Here is an 18,186-nt window from a genome sequence, read left to right as displayed (position 1 = left end):
GGAAAATAATTCATTTATGTAGATGTAACAGAGCACAAGGCCAAGAGACCCTGGGCTTTCCTATCCTTTTATCATTACCCAGAGATCTGTAATCTCTGTATCTGTAATCTGCAGGATATTATATTTGATCAGAATGGAACATTAATATAGCTAGAGACATTGTTTCAGTCTTCATGGAAGCATTAACCCTAATTAGGAGCGTCTTTTCTGCAATCAGACATTATTTGTCCTGATTTGCATGTGAATTGCATTGGTACAAGAATGATAGTTTGACTCCCCCTAGCATCAGGAGAGGAAAACTCTCGACATACAAACCCTGTGAACTGCACGGACTGACCATGTCGGTAGGTTGTTTTTCACCTGTGGACATCAGTAGCACATTTCTGTATTGTGTGCCTGAGCAGATGAAACTAATAGTTGTTGTTTGGCTGCTAACCCAAGATGTATAGGATATGATGGCTCTTTGTGATAGGTATGGATGGATGGATACGCCCTAGTGAAAGGTCGTCCTCTCAGAGATGGGTCAGTGAATATAGAAGCCCTTTTTTCTTCACATCCTCTTGCAGGAGCTACTGATACAAAAGTGAAGTGAACCTTACTTAGATGGCCAAAACTATGAGTACAGCGAGAAATGACTAAGTAAGCTTGATCAGCAAAAGGAGAAGATATTTAATTTACAGGTCCTAGACCTACAGGAGACCACAGTGAATAGGGCTAATTGTGTCCCTAAAGGAAGTGGAGGGGAGGGGAGATCAGAGATGAAAAAGATGAGACAGAGCCAGGTTCTAATGGGGAAGAGAAAAAGTTGTTTTGATATGTGGCTTCTTTGGCAGAGAAGCATTTAGCTACAGGAGAAAATTAGATCCTTTTAACGGTCAGCAAGAAATGATTTAGCGGGAGGTAGGAGTAGCAGTCAGGGAGCTCAAGACCTTGAGAACACAGGTACTTTATTTATTTATTTTTTTTTGAAAATTTAATTTTATTTAATAATAACTTTGTATTGACAGAATCCATGCCAGGATAATTTTTACACAGCATTATCCCTTGCAATCACTTATGTTTCGTTTTTTCCCCTTCCTTCCTTCCTCCCCCCCCCCCCCCCCCCAAGATGGCAAGCCGTCCTATATATGTTAAATATGTTGCAGTATATCCTAGATACAATACATATTTGCAGAACCGAACAGTTCTCCCGCTGCACAGGGAGAATTGGATTCAGAAGGTAAAAATAACTCGGGAAGAAAATCAAAAATCAAATAGTTCACATTCATTTCCCAGTGTTCCTTCTTTGGGTGTAGCTGTTTCTGTCCATCATTTATCCAATGAAACTCAGTTAAGTCTCTTTGTCAGAGAAATCCACTTCCATCAGAATACATCCTCATACAATATCGTTGTCGAAGTGTATAATGATCTCCTGGTTCTGCTCATCTCACTTAGCATCAGTCCGTGTAGGTCTCTCCAAGCCTCTCTGTATTCATCCTGCTGGTCATTCCTTACAGAAAAATAATATTCCATAACATTCATATACCACAATTTACCCAGCCATTCTCCAATTGATGGGCATCCATTCATTTTCCAGTTTCTAGCCACTACAAACAGGGCTGCTACAAACATTTTGGCACATACAGGTCCCTTTCCCTTTTTTAGTATCTCTTTGGGGTATAGGCCCAATAGAAACACTGCTGGATCAAAGGGTATGCACAGTTTGATAACTTTTTGGGCATAATTCCAGATTGCTCTCCAGAATGGCTGGATTCGTTCACAACTCCACCAACAATGCATCAGTGTCCCCGTTTTCCCGCATCCCCTCCAACATTCATCATTATTTTTTCCTGTCATCTTAGCCAATCTGACAGGTGTGTAGTGATATCTCAGAGTTGTCTTAATTTGCATTTCTCTGATCAATAGTGATTTGGAACACTCTTTCATGTGAGTGGTAATAGTTTCAATTTCTTCATCTGAAAATTGTTCATATCCTTTGACCATTTATCAATTGGAGAATGGCTTGATTTTTTATAAATTTGAGTCAGAGAACACAGGTACTTTATCGGGCAGGGGAAAGTCTTTATACAAATTGTCTATTAAAACATACTCTCAAGGCCTGAAATGTTTCCGGGGAGTAGTAATTAAAGAGGGCTGGTAGGAGACAAGATTAGGAGAAAAAGTTAGCAGTGGAGCCATTATCCAAGAAGACCTGTTTTCAGATCTCATCATGGGGCTTTTGCATGTATGACCACTTCTCTGAGCTTCAGTTTTCCCACCTTTAAAGTACCTACTTTACTCATTACCTACTCATTACCTACTTCAAAGGCTTCTTAGGATCAAAAGAAATCATGTATATAGAGCACTTTGGAAACTCACAAATAGAAATTTTTTTGTTATAGATAGAAACAGATTGTATTGTTTCTTTAAACAATTTGTAGTTTTGAGAATTTGTACTTCTGGGTAGAGTCCAATAATTTTTGAATAAGTCGTCTTAACTCAGATGTCCAGATTATGGAGATGAAATTGCAATTGAATTGAGGAGTAGTGTTGGAGCCCCTGTAGAAGTTACTCATAACTTCCAAGTGGATTTTGTATGGAAGTCCACTTCATTTGACAGGTATGTATTGTATGTAGAGTTGGAGTTGGTTTGTTGGAATTCCTTGTTCTTAAGCTTAAATCCATATGTTCTTAAAGTTTGAAGGCCTCTTAAAGGCCATTCAATCTAAGCTGCACCTAAAGAATGAATTCCATTTATAAACAACATCCCTGATGTATAAACTACTGACTTGGAGCTTACTGTATTTCAATGGAACTCATTCCATTTTTGTACTGCTTTTTCATTGGTAGGAAATTCTTCCTAACTGAAACAAATTCTGCCTTGCTGTAATTCCATAATTTCTGGGGGATTTCCCCTCCCCCCCCCTTCACTCTGGTGACAGTTATCTTGAGTTTCCTGGTCACCTTTTACTGACTCTATTCTAAATTTTCTGTAGCCTTTACAAAATCTGACATTGAAAGTCTAGACAAATTCTCCATCTCTGAATGCCTTCACCATGTGATTAATGGTCTCAGGATCCTACTTTGTGATTTTGGAAGCTGGTGAAAATGGTTCTGATTATAGTGTCTCTAAACTCAGGTATCTTTCTTTTCAGGATGCAGAGTGCATTAAAAACATTTGCTGTGGATGAAACCTCAGTCTCTGGCTACATTTACCACAAACTGTTGGGTCATGAAGTAGAGGATGTGATTATTAAATGCCAGCTGCCAAAACGTTTTACAGCACAAGGACTCCCTGACCTCAATCATTCTCAGGTCTTCATTTTCAACAAACCCAATAAATTATTGATATCTTGGCATTTCAGCAGGAATTTAAAAACCTAAAAGAATCCTTTGCTTGGTTTTAATGAACAGCCTCTTTTTCCCCTTTAGGTATATGCAGTAAAGACTGTTTTGCAACGACCTTTGAGCCTCATCCAGGGACCACCTGGTACAGGAAAGACTGTCACATCAGCTACAATTGTCTACCATTTGGCTAGACAAGGCAATGGGTATGTTTGTGTACAATGCTTTGTACAAATGGAAATAATGATAGAATAAAGTTGAATGTCAAAGTATTCAACAAGCATAAATAAAGCACCTGTAAGCCACCATGTGCTGGACTTTGAAGGTGATAATACAAAGAATGAAACAGTCCTTTAGAGTGCGCATTTCATTATACAACGCTTTTAGTTTTGCAAAGCATTTCATAGACTTCACAGCAACCTTGAGAAGGAAAGGCTGACCAGCCCAGAGCCATACAACTGATTAACCTCCTAGTCAGTATTCTGTCCCCTGTGCCTTAGGCTACTTGGCTTATTTGATCTCACATTGTTGTTGGTGCAGTGTGGCAACATTATCCCTTGTGTATACTGCTCTATTCATATTAACATTTCTGACTAGTACTGTTTGCTTGGGTCCTATGTCCATCTTGTTCCCCTTTCCACCTCTTCCAGGTGAGAGTGTATTGTAGAGGTGTAAAGTAATAGGAAATGATGTGCTGGGCTCCAAGTCAGAAGGTGTGCTTTCAAATCTTGCCTTTGACACAAACTAATACACTGGGTGTGTCATTTAATGAAACCATAGGAAATTGTAAATTCTGCATTAGTACTGTATTTCACATTCTAATAAAATAAAACCACAAGCTATCTTATCTAATTGTGTTGGTTTTATCACGGATTTGAATGATGAGGCTTTTCTATTTTTCAGGCCTGTGCTAGTTTGTGCTCCAAGCAATATAGCTGTGGATCAGTTGACTGAGAAGATTCATCAGACTGGACTGAAAGTTGTTCGTCTTTGTGCTAAAAGCCGGGAAGCAATTGATTCTCCTGTATCTTTTTTGGCACTGCACAACCAGATCAGGAATATGGATAGGTAAGAAGTTGTTCATAGGCTGTGTAGAAGTTGGGTCACTCTCTGGGATGTTCCATCTGATAAAGGATTAGAATGAGCCAGAATTTTCTTTTGACTAATGATGTGGAGGAACAATTACTTATAAGTGCTTATCATTCTGTATTACAGTATGCCTGAACTCCAGAAGCTACAACAGCTGAAAGATGAAACAGGTGAACTTTCATCTGCTGATGAAAAGCGTTACCGAGCATTGAAACGCACAGCTGAGCGAGAACTGCTCATGGTAAGTGCTTTATCAGCTCACATTAGCCACTGTTAAGCACCCAGGCTGTACCAAGCAGTAGTGTTTTGGACTGGGATATGGAGACGAAAAAGAAAACAGTTTCTGCACTAGAAGTGCTGGTTCTTGTGTGGTGAGACCAACTGAGAGAACTTTATCAACTTCACTACTGCCCAGTCACAGCACAAGCTTCATGAGAGGGACAGGTTTAAGAAGCGAACAGGTTACTAAAAATTTGGTTCTTGATAGGATCTGGTTTTCTGGACCATGGCTTAATGTGTAACAATGGTAGGCTTCAGGCCACGGCGAGAGTGAGAGCACATAATCTGGTGTCCTAGCAACTTAATTAAAAAGGCTTTACACAGAAAAGAGAAAGTAAGAAACCATAAACACAGCTGGTATACTTAGATAAACCTGGAGAGATGAGCTAACAATTATACGAAAATGTACAAAGTATGAGGACTAGGAATGAGGAGCAGAATTTAAGCTTTGTAACAATTAGACCTATTCAGAACTCTTGAGTTTCCCTTCTTTAGAACTCTTCAGGCAAAAGCTACATGGTTACCGAAGTGTATCATAGAGAGAGAGAAACTCTCCAGGTATTTCTTATGAACTGTTTTTCTTCTAAGGTCTCTTCTATCTTTGATATCATAGAATCAATTTACATCTGCTCATTGTACAGGTGAAGCCTTTTGCCTAGTATTAGGTTTGCATTGTTCACTCGAAGTCTTATTTTCAAAACTACTAGAAACTACTTGACTTTGGCGTTATGTAATTACTTTTTTTTTTTTTCATTTATGCTCAGAGAAAGACCATTAAAGGAAAAATTATAAGGGGAGAGTACCTTAAATACTGAATATGAGGTATACAGGTTTCTTAAAAGTTATGGGAGCTGAATGAAAGAATTTCATGAGAGAAAGGGTGATGAGGGTCTTTTTTTTCCCCCCCTGAGATAATTGAGGTTAAGTGACTTGCCTAAGGTCACACAGCTAGGAAATGTTAAGTTTCTGAGATGAGATTTGAACTCGGGTTCTCCTGACTTCAGGGCTGGTGCTTTACCCACTGTGCCACCTAGCTGCCCAACACCTAGGTCTTTTAAAAATCTGATGAAGAAAGCCATCTATACCCAGAGAGACCACTGTGGAGACTTGAGTGTGGATCACAACATAGTATTTTCATTCTTTTTGTTGTTTGCTTGCATTTTGTTTCCTTTCTCATTTTTTTTCCTTTTTGATTTTATTTTTCTTTTGCAGTTTGATAATTGTGGACATAAGTATAGAAGAATTGCATGTTTAACATACATTGGATCACTTGCTGTCTCTTGGAGGGGGGTGGGAGGAAGGGAGGGAGAAAAATTTGGAACACAAAGTTTTGCAAGGATGAATGTTGAAAATTATGCATATGTTTTGAAAATAAAAGGCTTTTAAAAAATAGAAGTTTAAAAATATCTGAGAATATACTTTTGCTATTCATTTTCAAATGAATTTAATATATTTTGTTCATGGCATTGAGAACTGATTTCTACCTAAGAGAATATTGTTAACAAGCTAGTGAGAAATTTGGGTTAGAAAGCACATCAAATGGAAGAGAGCCGAAAACCACTCCCCCCCCCCCCCCAAAGTAATACTTTTGTAGAACCTGTGTTAAATTATGTGTATATAATTGTCTGAGGGATCTGCTTTTAATCAAATATGGGAGGTTTGACTTGTTTATAATTTTGTTGTTACCTAGAATGCAGATGTGATCTGCTGCACGTGTGTGGGAGCAGGTGATCCAAGGCTTGCCAAGATGCAGTTCCGATCTATTTTAATTGATGAAAGCACTCAGGCTACTGAACCAGAGTGTATGGTACCAGTTGTTCTTGGAGCCAAACAGGTAAAGTAGAATTCTTTGTGAACCAAAAAGATTTTCATTTTATTGTCAAGAAGTTAGAAAATAGTGTGCTGAATTTGAGAGTATTATTGTATTGTGTGCCTCTTTCTTGTGCATGTTCTTTGAGGTGAATAAAAGTTATCCATTTTCTCTTTTCATGGTACAGCTGATCCTAGTAGGAGATCATTGCCAGCTGGGGCCTGTAGTCATGTGCAAGAAAGCTGCAAAAGCAGGCTTGTCTCAGTCCTTATTTGAGCGGCTAGTGGTGTTGGGGATCCGTCCAATCCGCCTCCAAGTCCAATATCGGATGCATCCTGCCCTTAGTGCTTTCCCATCTAACATCTTCTATGAGGGTTCCCTTCAGAATGGCGTCACTGCAGGTAAAGGACCTTTCCATACTACTGGGGGCCAGTGAATAATATCCGTCACAGACAGTTAAATTTCAGATCTGTACTTTAGTTCCTACCCATAGGAATTCACTCCTTGATCTTTTAGCAATTAGAAAGTTTTATATCTTTATATACAGTCCCTGTGTCGGTATAGGTTTTCTTTATAAATTGCTTAAATGACTTCAGGTGTTTGGAAGAGTCTGTTAGCACTGTAGGGAGTCAATATGTGTCTGTGTAGAGCTAGTATTTTTTAGTAGCAAACTAATCCTGTTTAGCCCTGACCTTAGTAATGATAGACTTCTAGACTTGGAATGTAACATATGACAGGTGGCTTCTTTCTTTTCCAATTATAGCTGATCGTGTGAAAAAGGGATTTGATTTCCAGTGGCCCCAGCCAGATAAACCAATGTTCTTTTATGTGACCCAAGGCCAAGAAGAAATTGCCAGTTCAGGCACTTCTTATTTGAACAGGTAAATTGGCCTAGAAGTTTTTTCCTTTAGAAATCTATAAATCTTTGAATGTTTCTCAAATCTCATTGATAACCAATTAAACTCCCACAAGATAGCTACTTATGCCCCATTCCTTGTTCATTTATAATGCTTAGTGATCTTTTGTGTGAGTTATAATACTGTCTAGATCTGTGTTTTAATGCATAAATGCTCTCTTAGCCAATATCATTTACAATTCTTTTATTCCTTAGTTATCTATTTCCTAAATGACTAATGGGGTGGGGGGAGGGATCTTCCTCTGGTAGCAAAAGTGGGCCTTTAGGGAGGATGTTTTTCATTGTTGGCAAAAATGAGACCAATTCCCTTTTGCCATTAATCTTGCTAAAGTTAACTAGATTGGTGCTCAGATGACTGGGCCTCTACTTAGTCTTTCTAGTTTGGGCAGAACCTATCAGAATTTGTCCTGAGGAGACTATTCTGAAGGATTCAGGATTCCATTCATACTTCTCAATAGGGGGAGACTTTAGTGGAGATTATAATTATATAAGGTGAGTGTGTGTGTGTGTAAACACACACAAAAATGTCATATGTAGTACCTACCAAGTAAAAAGGACCAAAATCTAATAAAGTGTTTGTTTTTTTCAGAACGGAAGCAGCAAATGTGGAAAAGATAACTACAAAGCTCCTAAAAGCTGGTGCCAAACCAGATCAGATTGGTATTATTACACCTTATGAGGGTCAACGATCTTATCTGGTACAATACATGCAATTTAGTGGCTCTCTGCATACAAAACTCTACCAGGTATAACATAGAAATTTAGCTTTTTCTTTTTTTTCCTTTTCTTTCTTTTTGCTGAAGCAATTGGGCTTTAGAGCTTGCCGCATCACACAGCAAGGAAGTGTTAAGTGTCTGAGGTCAGATTTGAACTCGGGTCCTCCTGACTTTAGAGCTGGTGCTCTATCTACTATGCTATCTAGCTGCCCCCCAAATTTAGCTTTTTTATAGTGTCCAGATTCTATCCTGTCCTTCATTATTTTGTTTCACATGCATGTTATATCTGTCAGTAGTTTAAAAGTTGTATAAAAACAAAGGACTTGTTTTCAGTTTTTATCTTTATGTATGCAGGGCCTGGACAAAGTAAAGTGGTTTATACATAGTAGGCACTTAAGAGAGATTTCAAAGGTAGTATACTGCATCTCTAGAATCTTGCAAGTTGCAGTGACATTGAAAAATAGGCCAGGTAAATTCAGTTGAGGGCAGATTAGAAATCTGGAGTGTGGGTGGGGGGGAAATCTCTTCCTTAGAGAGGTCAAGATAAGGTAAGACCATTGTCTATCAATCAGGCACAACATTAAGGGAAGTGGAGGGCACTGGGAACCAGTAGTGCCCCCAGACAGGCTAGAGCTCTCTGCCATCCTTGCTGCTGTAAACTCAGTATGGAGTTCACTGCTCTGAACTTGGGTTCCAGTCCTTCCTCCAATGCTTATTACCTAACAGTGGGAAAGTTACCAGACTTCTCTGGAAAATAAGGGGTTCCCCAGCTCCAGACCTTTAAAATTGCTGAGGGACTCTTGGGTGTGGGCTTCTTGAAGTGATAGAAATTTGCTATGACCAGGTTTCCAGGGGTAGGTGGAGCATAAGCCAGACTGGAAGAGACCCATGACCTAGATAGGACCAGGGAGCATTAAGGTAGGCCAAATAATGAGGTCGGAGTGGGGCACAGTCTGAAAAGTTGGGCCCAGAGGGAAATCGCAGAAGACACCTGAATGGTGTAGACCAGCTTTATATCTACATCCTCAGTCAGCAGGGATAGCATTAAGAGCAGTTGCCCTCACTTTAGAAGATGTAGATTTAAGCTCTGACTGCCAGTGGGGATATGGAGCTCACAAGTGAGGAGCTTTTGGGGTTTCCTAATCACTGTTGTAAGCAGGAACTGATAGATGCATTCCAGTGCAGTGACTGGAGAGCATTCACACTCTCTTGTTTGCTAAGGGCACATACAGTTCTGAGTGTAACAGCACTAGGTGAGCTTGAAAGATTCATGTGACCTTGCTTCAAATATTATAACATTTGAGGACTTTAGAAATCGTCAGGTCCAACTTCTGATCCTCTTTGAGGCCTGAGACATTGGCTTCATTAACTATTTCTGTGTCTAACACCATGCTTAATAAATCTGGAAATAGAAATCATTGCTTAATTTCCTGCCTCACAGATGTGAAATGAACCCTAAGGTGGTATAGAAATGTTATCTATATTATAATTAATAAGACCTGTTCCTTACTCTTAAGCCACCATTTAATAGAAGTATATAGATATAGATAATGTTTAGATTATTCTTTCCAGGTCTCATAAACAAGACAATGCTATTTTCATTTAACACATTATAGTAGTTTTTTAATAAGGTGTAATAAGATACTTCCATGTTTACTTATTGAAAGGAAAAGTCATGCTTTTAGTCAAAGCTCAATCTGCTGACCATTATATGGTGGTTCTCTTTTCAGGAAGTGGAAATAGCTAGTGTCGATGCATTCCAGGGACGAGAAAAGGACTTTATCATCCTTTCCTGTGTGAGAGCCAATGAACACCAAGGAATTGGATTTTTAAATGATCCCAGGCGTCTTAATGTGGCTCTTACTCGAGCAAGGTACAGAGAAGACTTCAACCACATACATCCATTTTATTTGGTGGGGGTTTTGCTTTATGGAAAATCATAGTTGCAATGAGAAGTTTGGAATACTTTAATTCCGGGCAGCAGTTCCATATATTCACTTAAGAAAATGTCTTGTTTTCACAGCAAGTATTTCCAGAATATACATCCTTAGTTGAATTTATATCACCATATCACTTCTTCCTTTCCTCTTTCCCAAGTGCATCATTGCATTCTAGGAAATACTATTATTAGTTTAATGTGGTCATTATCTGTTTCTTAATTTTTGACTAGCTCTTTCTGCAAAACTAATTTAAATTGACTTATCTAGCAACAAAACTTATTTACTGCTTTGATTATTAAAGTAAAAAGCTTGTTTCAGAAACCTGGAACTCTTTCTTGTCCCTAAAGCCCCAGGCTTCTCTGACTCGATTGAGAGGTTGGTATATGGTTCCCTGGAGTCTCCTATAAAGTAATAATGATACAATGAGCCCTGACATGGGTTAAATTTTGGTAAAAGGTCCATGGGATCAATACTGGGCTCTTCCTCAAAAGGATGCTTCTAGGTCTCTGCCACCAGCACTCTTTGTTTGTCATTGCCTCTAGTCTCTGGGGTTATAACCTTTTATTGGAGAAATGAGACACTTCTTCAGTGTCTAGTGTCTAGATACTCTAACCTTGGGATGAGCCTCCAGTATAAGAGGCTTAATTGAAGTATATAATAGATCAGCTTGTTTGGGAAGTTGTTAGGACATACTGGAAAGATGGGAAATCTGAACTGAAGCTCATTCTGTGCCAACTTGAACAAACTGCTTGCTTTCTCTGGATCTTATCTGTGAAATAAAGAAAATGGGACTAGGTCTGCTGAGGTGCTTCTGGCTGTGATCATCGAAGTCTGATAGGACGTGATGACATACTGTGTGTGAGGAAGTGTAAGCCTCTGTAGAGCATTCTGAGCCTCCAGAAGAGCACCATCAGGATGATAGGGGGGCCCCAGAAGGACTGAGCCTCCTGGGGTAGCAGGACTGGGGCAGAGTCTGAAGTAGAAGACAAAGTCAGGATGATCATTGAGGTGTGTTAGAAAGAAGATAGTTTTGCTTTGGGATTGAACTAGAAGGTTTCTTCCAACTCTGAAATTCTATAAGGTTATTCCTCCTTGGTTCGAATTTTGCTCTCTGTATTCCAGTTCAGACTGATGGGTATTTTTATATTGATATATAATGCATCTGGGATTTTAAAATTTTTTCATGTCCCGATTTTCTGCCTTAAATGATGGATTTTTTTAACTGTGTTTTTTAGGTATGGAGTAATTATTGTGGGCAACCCTAAAGCTCTTTCCAAGCAACCACTCTGGAACCATCTATTGAACTACTACAAGGAACAGAAAGTGCTGGTAGAAGGACCCCTAAACAACCTTCGGGAGAGCCTCATGCAATTCAGCAAGCCCCGCAAACTTGTCAATACCATCAATCCAGTAAGCAATTCCATATTTGATTGGAGTAAAGTGAGGGTGGACCAAAGAAGGGAGCAGAGTCAAAGGATTTAGGGTGAAATATTGGCTCTGCTCCTTCTGATGAAGTGTGACTTTGCCAAATGACTTAGTTTTTCCTATCTTTTAATTTCCTCTTCTGCAAAAAGATCACAGTGGTCTTGCTGTGTCTCTAAAGTCATGCTTAGTGTTAAAGCATTCTGTACTGATCTTGTAGAAAGTATGGTATTAGGAGCTGCCCCAAATTAAAGAACATTCAAGGATATTCTTAAACAGGCAAGACTTTTTAAGTAGCTTATTTTAAAAACAAGGAGAATATTGGTAGTAGTTGTTTTGAATTTCGAAGGCAAGTTTATTTTGTATTTGAGAAGGAAAACTGCATTTTGCACCCATCCTCATCCACCTGTACCTTTCTTCCCCTACCCAGTTAAGTGTTATAGCTTTGTTCTTCCTTAAAAGGAGAAGGAAACTTGGGGGGGGGGGGGGCGGGAGAGAAGGAAGAAGGAGGGGAGAAGGAGAATTCTGTGGAATTAGGAGCTTTTCTTATTTATTACACAGCTAAATGTCCTTTGTGGCACTTGGTAACCTGTAATATAACTTGGTAATTTTTAATATAAATCTGCTGCCATCTTTTGAAACTAAGAAAGTTTCTGAAGTTTCTGAACAATGTAATTCACATAGATTTTTTTTTTTTTAAGACAGCGTTTCTTTTTTTTTTTTTTTTAAGCTTTTTATTTACAAAACATGCATGGGTAATTTTTCAACATTGACCCTTGCAAAACCACTTGTTCAGATTTTCCCCTACTCCCTCCCCTACATGGCAGGTAGTCCAATATATGTTAAATCCAATATATGTATACATAGTTATACTGTTTTCTTGCTGCACAAGAAAAATCAGATCAAGAAGGGAAAAAAAAAACTGAGAAAGAAAACAAAATGCAAGGAAACAACAGAAAGATTTACATAGAATTTAATACTAGAAAACTTCACCCATGGCTTAAAGATCCTTTTTATAGTTGTATTTTTTGAGACCGTCCAGGAAGATCCATTCCACAAGATTAAATTCTGATCGATGATAAAATATTTTTTCATATTACTGGTATTTTCATTAACTTAATTAATCTAGATAACATAAGTTCTTATTACCAAGTAGCCTCAACCCAAACATGTAACATTTATTATTTTTTTTTAATATATATAACTTTTTATTGATAGAACGCATGCCAGGGTAATTTTTTACAGCATTATCCCTTGCATTCACTTCTGTTCTGGTTTTTCCCCTCCCTCCCTCCACCCCCTCCCCCAGATGGCAATCAGTCCTTTACATGTTGAATAGGTTACAATATATCCTAGATACAATATATGTGTGCAGAACCGAACAGTTTTCTTGTTGCACAGGGAGAATTGGATTCAGAAGGTATAAATAATCTGGGAAGAAAAACAAAAATGCAAGCAGTTTATATTCATTTCCCAGTATTCTTTCTTTGGGTGTAGCTGCTTCTATCCATCTTTGATCAATTAAAGCTCTCTTTATCAAAGAGATCCACTTCCATCAGAATACATCCTCAAACAATATCATTGTTGAGGTATATAATGATCTCCTGGTTCTGCTCATATCACTTGGCATCGGTTCATGTAAGTCTCGCCAATCCTCTCTGTATTCATCCTGCTGGTCATTCCTTACAGAACAGTAATATTCCATAACATTCATATACCACACTTTACTCAACCATTCTCCAATTGATGGGCATCCTTTCATTTTCCAGTTTCTAGCCACTACAAACAGGGCTGCCACAAACATTTTGGCACATACAGGTCCCTTTCCTTTTTTTAGTATCTCTTTGGGGTATAAGCCCAGTAGAAACACTGCTGGATAAAAGGGTATGCACAGTTTGATCACTTTTTGAGCATAGTTCCAAATTGCCCTCCAGAATGGCTGGATTCGTGCACAGTTCCACCAACAATGTATCAGTGTCCCTGTTTTCCCACATCCCCTCCAACATTCCACATTATCTTTCCCTGTCACTCTAGCCAATCTGACAGGTGTGTAGTGGTATCTCAGAGTTGTCTTAGGTATCTCAGAGTTGTCTTAATTTGCATTTCTCTGATTAAGAATGATTTGGAGCATATTTTCATATGTCTATAAATAATTTCAATTTCTTCGTCTGAGAATTGTCTGTTCATATCCTTTGACCATTTATCAATTGGAGAATAATTTGATTTATTATAGATTAGAGTCAGTTCTCTATATATTTTGGAAATGAGGCCTTTATCAGAATCTTTGATTGTAAAAATGTTTTCCCAGTTTATTGTTTCCCTTCTAATCTTGTCTGCATCTGTTTTGTTTGTATAAAAACTTTTCAATTTGATATAATCAAAATTTTCTATTTTGTGGTCAATAGTGATCTCTAGTTCTTCTTTGGTCATAAATTCCTCCCTCTTCCACAGGTCTGCGAGGTAAACTATCCTATGCTCTTCCAATTTATAATCTCATTCTTTATGCCTAGGTCATGAACCCATTTTGACCTTATCTTGGTGTACGGTGTTAAGTGTGGGTCAATGCCTAGTATCTACCATACTGATTTCCAATTTTCCCAGCAATTTTTGTAATAATGCATTCTTATCCCAGAAACTGGTGTCTTTGGGTTTGTCAAACACTATATTATTAAAGTTATTTGCTGTTTTATCCTTTGAATCTAACCTATTCCATTGATCAACTAGTCTATTTCTTAGCCAATACCAGATGATTTTAGAAACTGCTGCTTTATAATATAATTTTAGATCTGGTACAGCTAGGCCACCTTCATTTGATTTTTTTTTTTTTCATTAATTCCCTTGAAATTCTTGACCTTTTGTTTTTCCATATGAACTTTGTTGTTATTTTTTCTAGTTCATCAAAGTAGTTTTTTGGGAGTCTGATTGGTATAGCGCTAAATAAATAGATTAATTTAGGTAGTATTGTAATCTTTATTATATTTGCTCACCCAATCCAAGAGCATTTAATATTTTTCTCTAGATCAGACTTAATTTGTGTGGAAAGTGCCAAACATGTAACATTTAGAGGCAAGTTGGATGGCAAAGGAAAGTGCTGTATTAGAGTCAGGAAGCTCTATGACTTTTGAGTTAATCACATAACTACTCGTCTGCCTTCCCAGTGTTGTAGAGATCACACGAGATAATATTTTTAAAGTGCCTAGCAAACCTTACGATTTATGTATAAATGCTAAATTTTTAATGTATAATACATCTTTCTCCTTCTCCCTACTATTCTATTTTAGGGAGCCCGGTTCATGACTACTGCCATGTATGATGCACGTGAAGCTATTATCCCAGGATCTGTCTATGATCGGAGCAGTCAAGGTCAGTAGAAAAACCTTAACTCTGCTTTTCCTATTACCTTCTTATTTCTCCTCTTCCTTTGATAGCTTCTCTAGGATGTAATCTCCCTGCTGCCTCCATTTTTTTCCCCATCCACTTTCTGTCTCTCTTAGAGGTCTCAGATTATCTTGTTATTGACAATCTAGGGGAGTTTTGTCCCTTTCCCTTCTCTCTTCGCCACTTCCTGTAGAATACCCACTTGGATCCACTGTTTCCTGAAAGTCAGGATTTCAGAGACAGAATAGCAAGGTGTGATTAGTGCCCAGCTTGGCAAGGTCAGAAAGACCTTTTTATTCCACTTTTAGCATTTAATAGCTGTATGACAGTGCTTTACTTCTCTGACCCTTAGCCTCTTCATCTGTGAAATGGAGAACAGAATCGAATGGCAATCAAGCAATTTTTATTATGTACTTTACTAAGTGCCAAGAACTGAAGATACAAATAGAAAATGAGACTATTCCTGCTCTCAAGGAGCTCACATCCTAGTTAAGGAAGATGAGATAAAGGGAGCAGGGCAGGTAGCAATACCCCAACAACCTTCCGGGGGCAGATGGTTCCTACCCAAGAGAATAGTGGGGCTCATGAATGCTTTTTCTAGAGGTGAAAATGGGCTTGGTATCTATGGCCTGGAGGAAATTGAGCCACAGGGGAAATAATGGTATTCTTCATATCCGTGGCACCTGGTCATGGTGCAATTCAGGGTTTATCTGTTTACCTACCTTATGCTGATTTGTGAGATAATGTATATAAAATGCTCTTTCAATTTTTGTCCCTTACATTTTGGTCCAAATCCAAACGTCTTATGTTTCCCCTTCCAAAAAGGTTTTTTGCCTTTATTTTCCTGTCTAAGTTTCAACAGAATTACCTGTCCTCCAGGCTCAGAAGATCAAGATGATAGTGAAGGGATCAATTCTTCAACCTTAAGAGTCAGAAAACCTGGTTTTCTAGAATGTTCTAGTTCTGCCACTTAATGTATATACATACATATATATATATAAAAAGTGGTTGGTAAACATTAAGGCACAAAAAAAGGGTGGTTCTTTATCTCCTGCTGTATGAAATATAAACTTCCTGACTCTTAAAGGCTGCCTATACCTCGAGATTCCATCAAGATTTGGAATCAGATACCTGGGTAGTTTCTAGTCTACCCATGAATACCCATGGCTGACTATAGCCTGTTTATCCATAGATCAAATGAGGGAATTAGATTAAATAGTGAGTTGTGCCCAAAGTTTTGTCACCCTGCCTCTCCAGCCACATTTCCCAGGACAACACAAGTTTTATTTCTTCCATAAACCAGTCCCCATTGGTAGTCTCCTGAGTTCCTGGAATTCTTAATTTTTTTATGTCCTACACTGTAAGTAGGATTCACCCTATGTGGTGAGTAGTTAGAAATTGCAGCATTAAAAAGTACTTTGGTATACAGTGGAAAGAGTACTAGTCTCAAAGTCAGCAGTTGTCTAGATTTGAGTTTCCCCTTGGGCTTCAGCTATAGAAGCCAAGCAAGTCATTGAACCTTCACCCTCATTTTCTTTATCTAGAAAATAGTGGTAAGCCTGTGCTTTACTATTCTTTATTCATATTAGTTCTGGCTTGCAATTTCTATGTAAAAATATTGGTATATCTTAAGTACTACATAATTTTCAACTATTATTGTTTCCATATTTATTAGACATTGTCTTGTGCTGTTTGCTACTGTTTTGTGTTTATCTTCTCCAACTAAAAGGCAAAGGACTATGTTTGTACTTGTATGCTTTCTACAAATTTAGTATAGTATTCATTGCACAGTAGGTTAAGGTTAAATGAGTGGTGCTCTGTAATGTTACTTAAAGAAAATACTAAAAACGATGGATCCAAGTAAATGTTGTACCCTTCGGGAGAGTTCATATACTTATTTTCATTTTCCTGCCAGTAATTCACTTTTTAGACTTGAATTAGTCCCTCTGGAGTCATTTAGTCCGTTCCTTTCCTGAATCCATTCTAAAACATTCCTGCAAATGGTCTTTCCAAGTGATGAGGTTATTGTCTCATTAAGTACACTTTAATTGGTGGTTGACCTTCATTCTTGAAGAGGACCAAAATGACATCACTATGTTAGAGAAAGGTTAGTGTGTCCAGCTGTGCCCAATCAGACCTGTACAAGCTCAGAATGCTCTGCCACAGGTTGGACACAAATAGTTCCTATGAGCATTTGGTGTGGATTTTCTAACTTGGCGTATTGCTTCTGAGCTACTTCATTGCTTTTGCTCATAGAACACAACACCTTCTCTGATAAGGGTACACCATATTGAGTGGTCCAGTGTTAGTGTCTCCCATGTCTTAGACCATCTTTAAGCCTTTATTAGAACACTGAAAGTTGGGAAACACTTCATTGAAATTGAGTCAAAATCAGCCTTTTCCATCATTTTTTTCTCTTTAGCCGCAGAGTTTTATTGTTTTAAATGTATTTAGCGATGACAAATCTTGATCCTCAGAACAGAGATTTGACCTTGGGAAACAGTTTGAAATCATTTGGATTCAAGCTTGGGAGATATGTAATTTTTTTCTAGTCATGAATTAGATATGATTATAAAGTAATGAAGCTGATTTTCTTGTGTGACTTGTTGAATTGTTTTAAAAAGTAATTCCCAAGGAGGGAGAGTTCAAGAAATGTTTTTGCAAAGGTTTATTTGGAGGTAATAGGCAGCTGCAAAAAAAAAAAAAAAGAATGAATAAATAAACCAACAACCAAACAATTTTAGCAATAATTACTTCTGGAGTTCAGTTTTCCCATCTATAAAATAAAACTCCCAACTCCACCCAACCAGAATACTTTGTTTTTAAATCGGTCCCTAACTCTTGCATTCCTACTCTGTACCCATTGAATTACTTAAAAGAAGTCTTCCAGGTGCTTAGTTTGCAGCTCATATAGTCTACTTCCATTGTGTTCTGTTGGGCTGGATCTTGACTTCACTCCCTGGAAGGCTTTCTTGAAATTTATAAAGTTTCAGAAATGAGATGAGTGTTTGTTGCCATGAATAAAGCCTCAGGATCTACCTTATCTGGAAGCATTAGCTTCCATGTGTCCATCTGTGTTTTTGTGTAGGTAAACCATCTAACTCAAGTGTTTACTTTCTAGGGCGTCCATCGAATATGTATTTTCAAACTCACGATCAGATCGGGATGATCAGCACCGGACCCAGTCACGTGACTGCTATGAACATTCCTATTCCTTTCAACCTTGTGATGCCCCAATGCCGCCGCCAGGCTATTTCGGCCAAGCCAATGGGCCAGCTGCAGGTAGTACTGCTCAGGTCACCTTGGGGGTGT

General features: G+C 38.3%; 1 protein-coding gene across 1 annotated transcript in view; it reads left to right on the top strand.

Annotated features, from left to right (window-relative positions):
* UPF1 (UPF1 RNA helicase and ATPase) overlaps nucleotides 1–18,186 on the top strand; it is a 58,641-nt gene that overhangs the window by 35,256 nt on the left and 5,199 nt on the right. The window contains 14 exon segments of the mRNA XM_051972283.1: nucleotides 2,491–2,599; nucleotides 3,135–3,294; nucleotides 3,412–3,530; nucleotides 4,228–4,392; nucleotides 4,540–4,654; nucleotides 6,383–6,526; nucleotides 6,690–6,903; nucleotides 7,266–7,383; nucleotides 8,008–8,164; nucleotides 9,865–10,007; nucleotides 11,310–11,484; nucleotides 14,778–14,859; nucleotides 17,996–18,103; nucleotides 18,106–18,156. Of these exon segments, the coding sequence (XP_051828243.1) occupies nucleotides 2,491–2,599; nucleotides 3,135–3,294; nucleotides 3,412–3,530; nucleotides 4,228–4,392; nucleotides 4,540–4,654; nucleotides 6,383–6,526; nucleotides 6,690–6,903; nucleotides 7,266–7,383; nucleotides 8,008–8,164; nucleotides 9,865–10,007; nucleotides 11,310–11,484; nucleotides 14,778–14,859; nucleotides 17,996–18,103; nucleotides 18,106–18,156 (1,860 nt within the window).

Source organism: Antechinus flavipes, chromosome 1 (assembly GCF_016432865.1).
Source record: "Antechinus flavipes isolate AdamAnt ecotype Samford, QLD, Australia chromosome 1, AdamAnt_v2, whole genome shotgun sequence".
In the NCBI taxonomy this organism is placed as follows: Eukaryota; Metazoa; Chordata; class Mammalia; order Dasyuromorphia; family Dasyuridae; genus Antechinus; species Antechinus flavipes.
The sequence above is the reverse complement of the archived record's forward strand: the minus strand, read 5'-3'. Positions and strand labels throughout refer to the sequence as shown.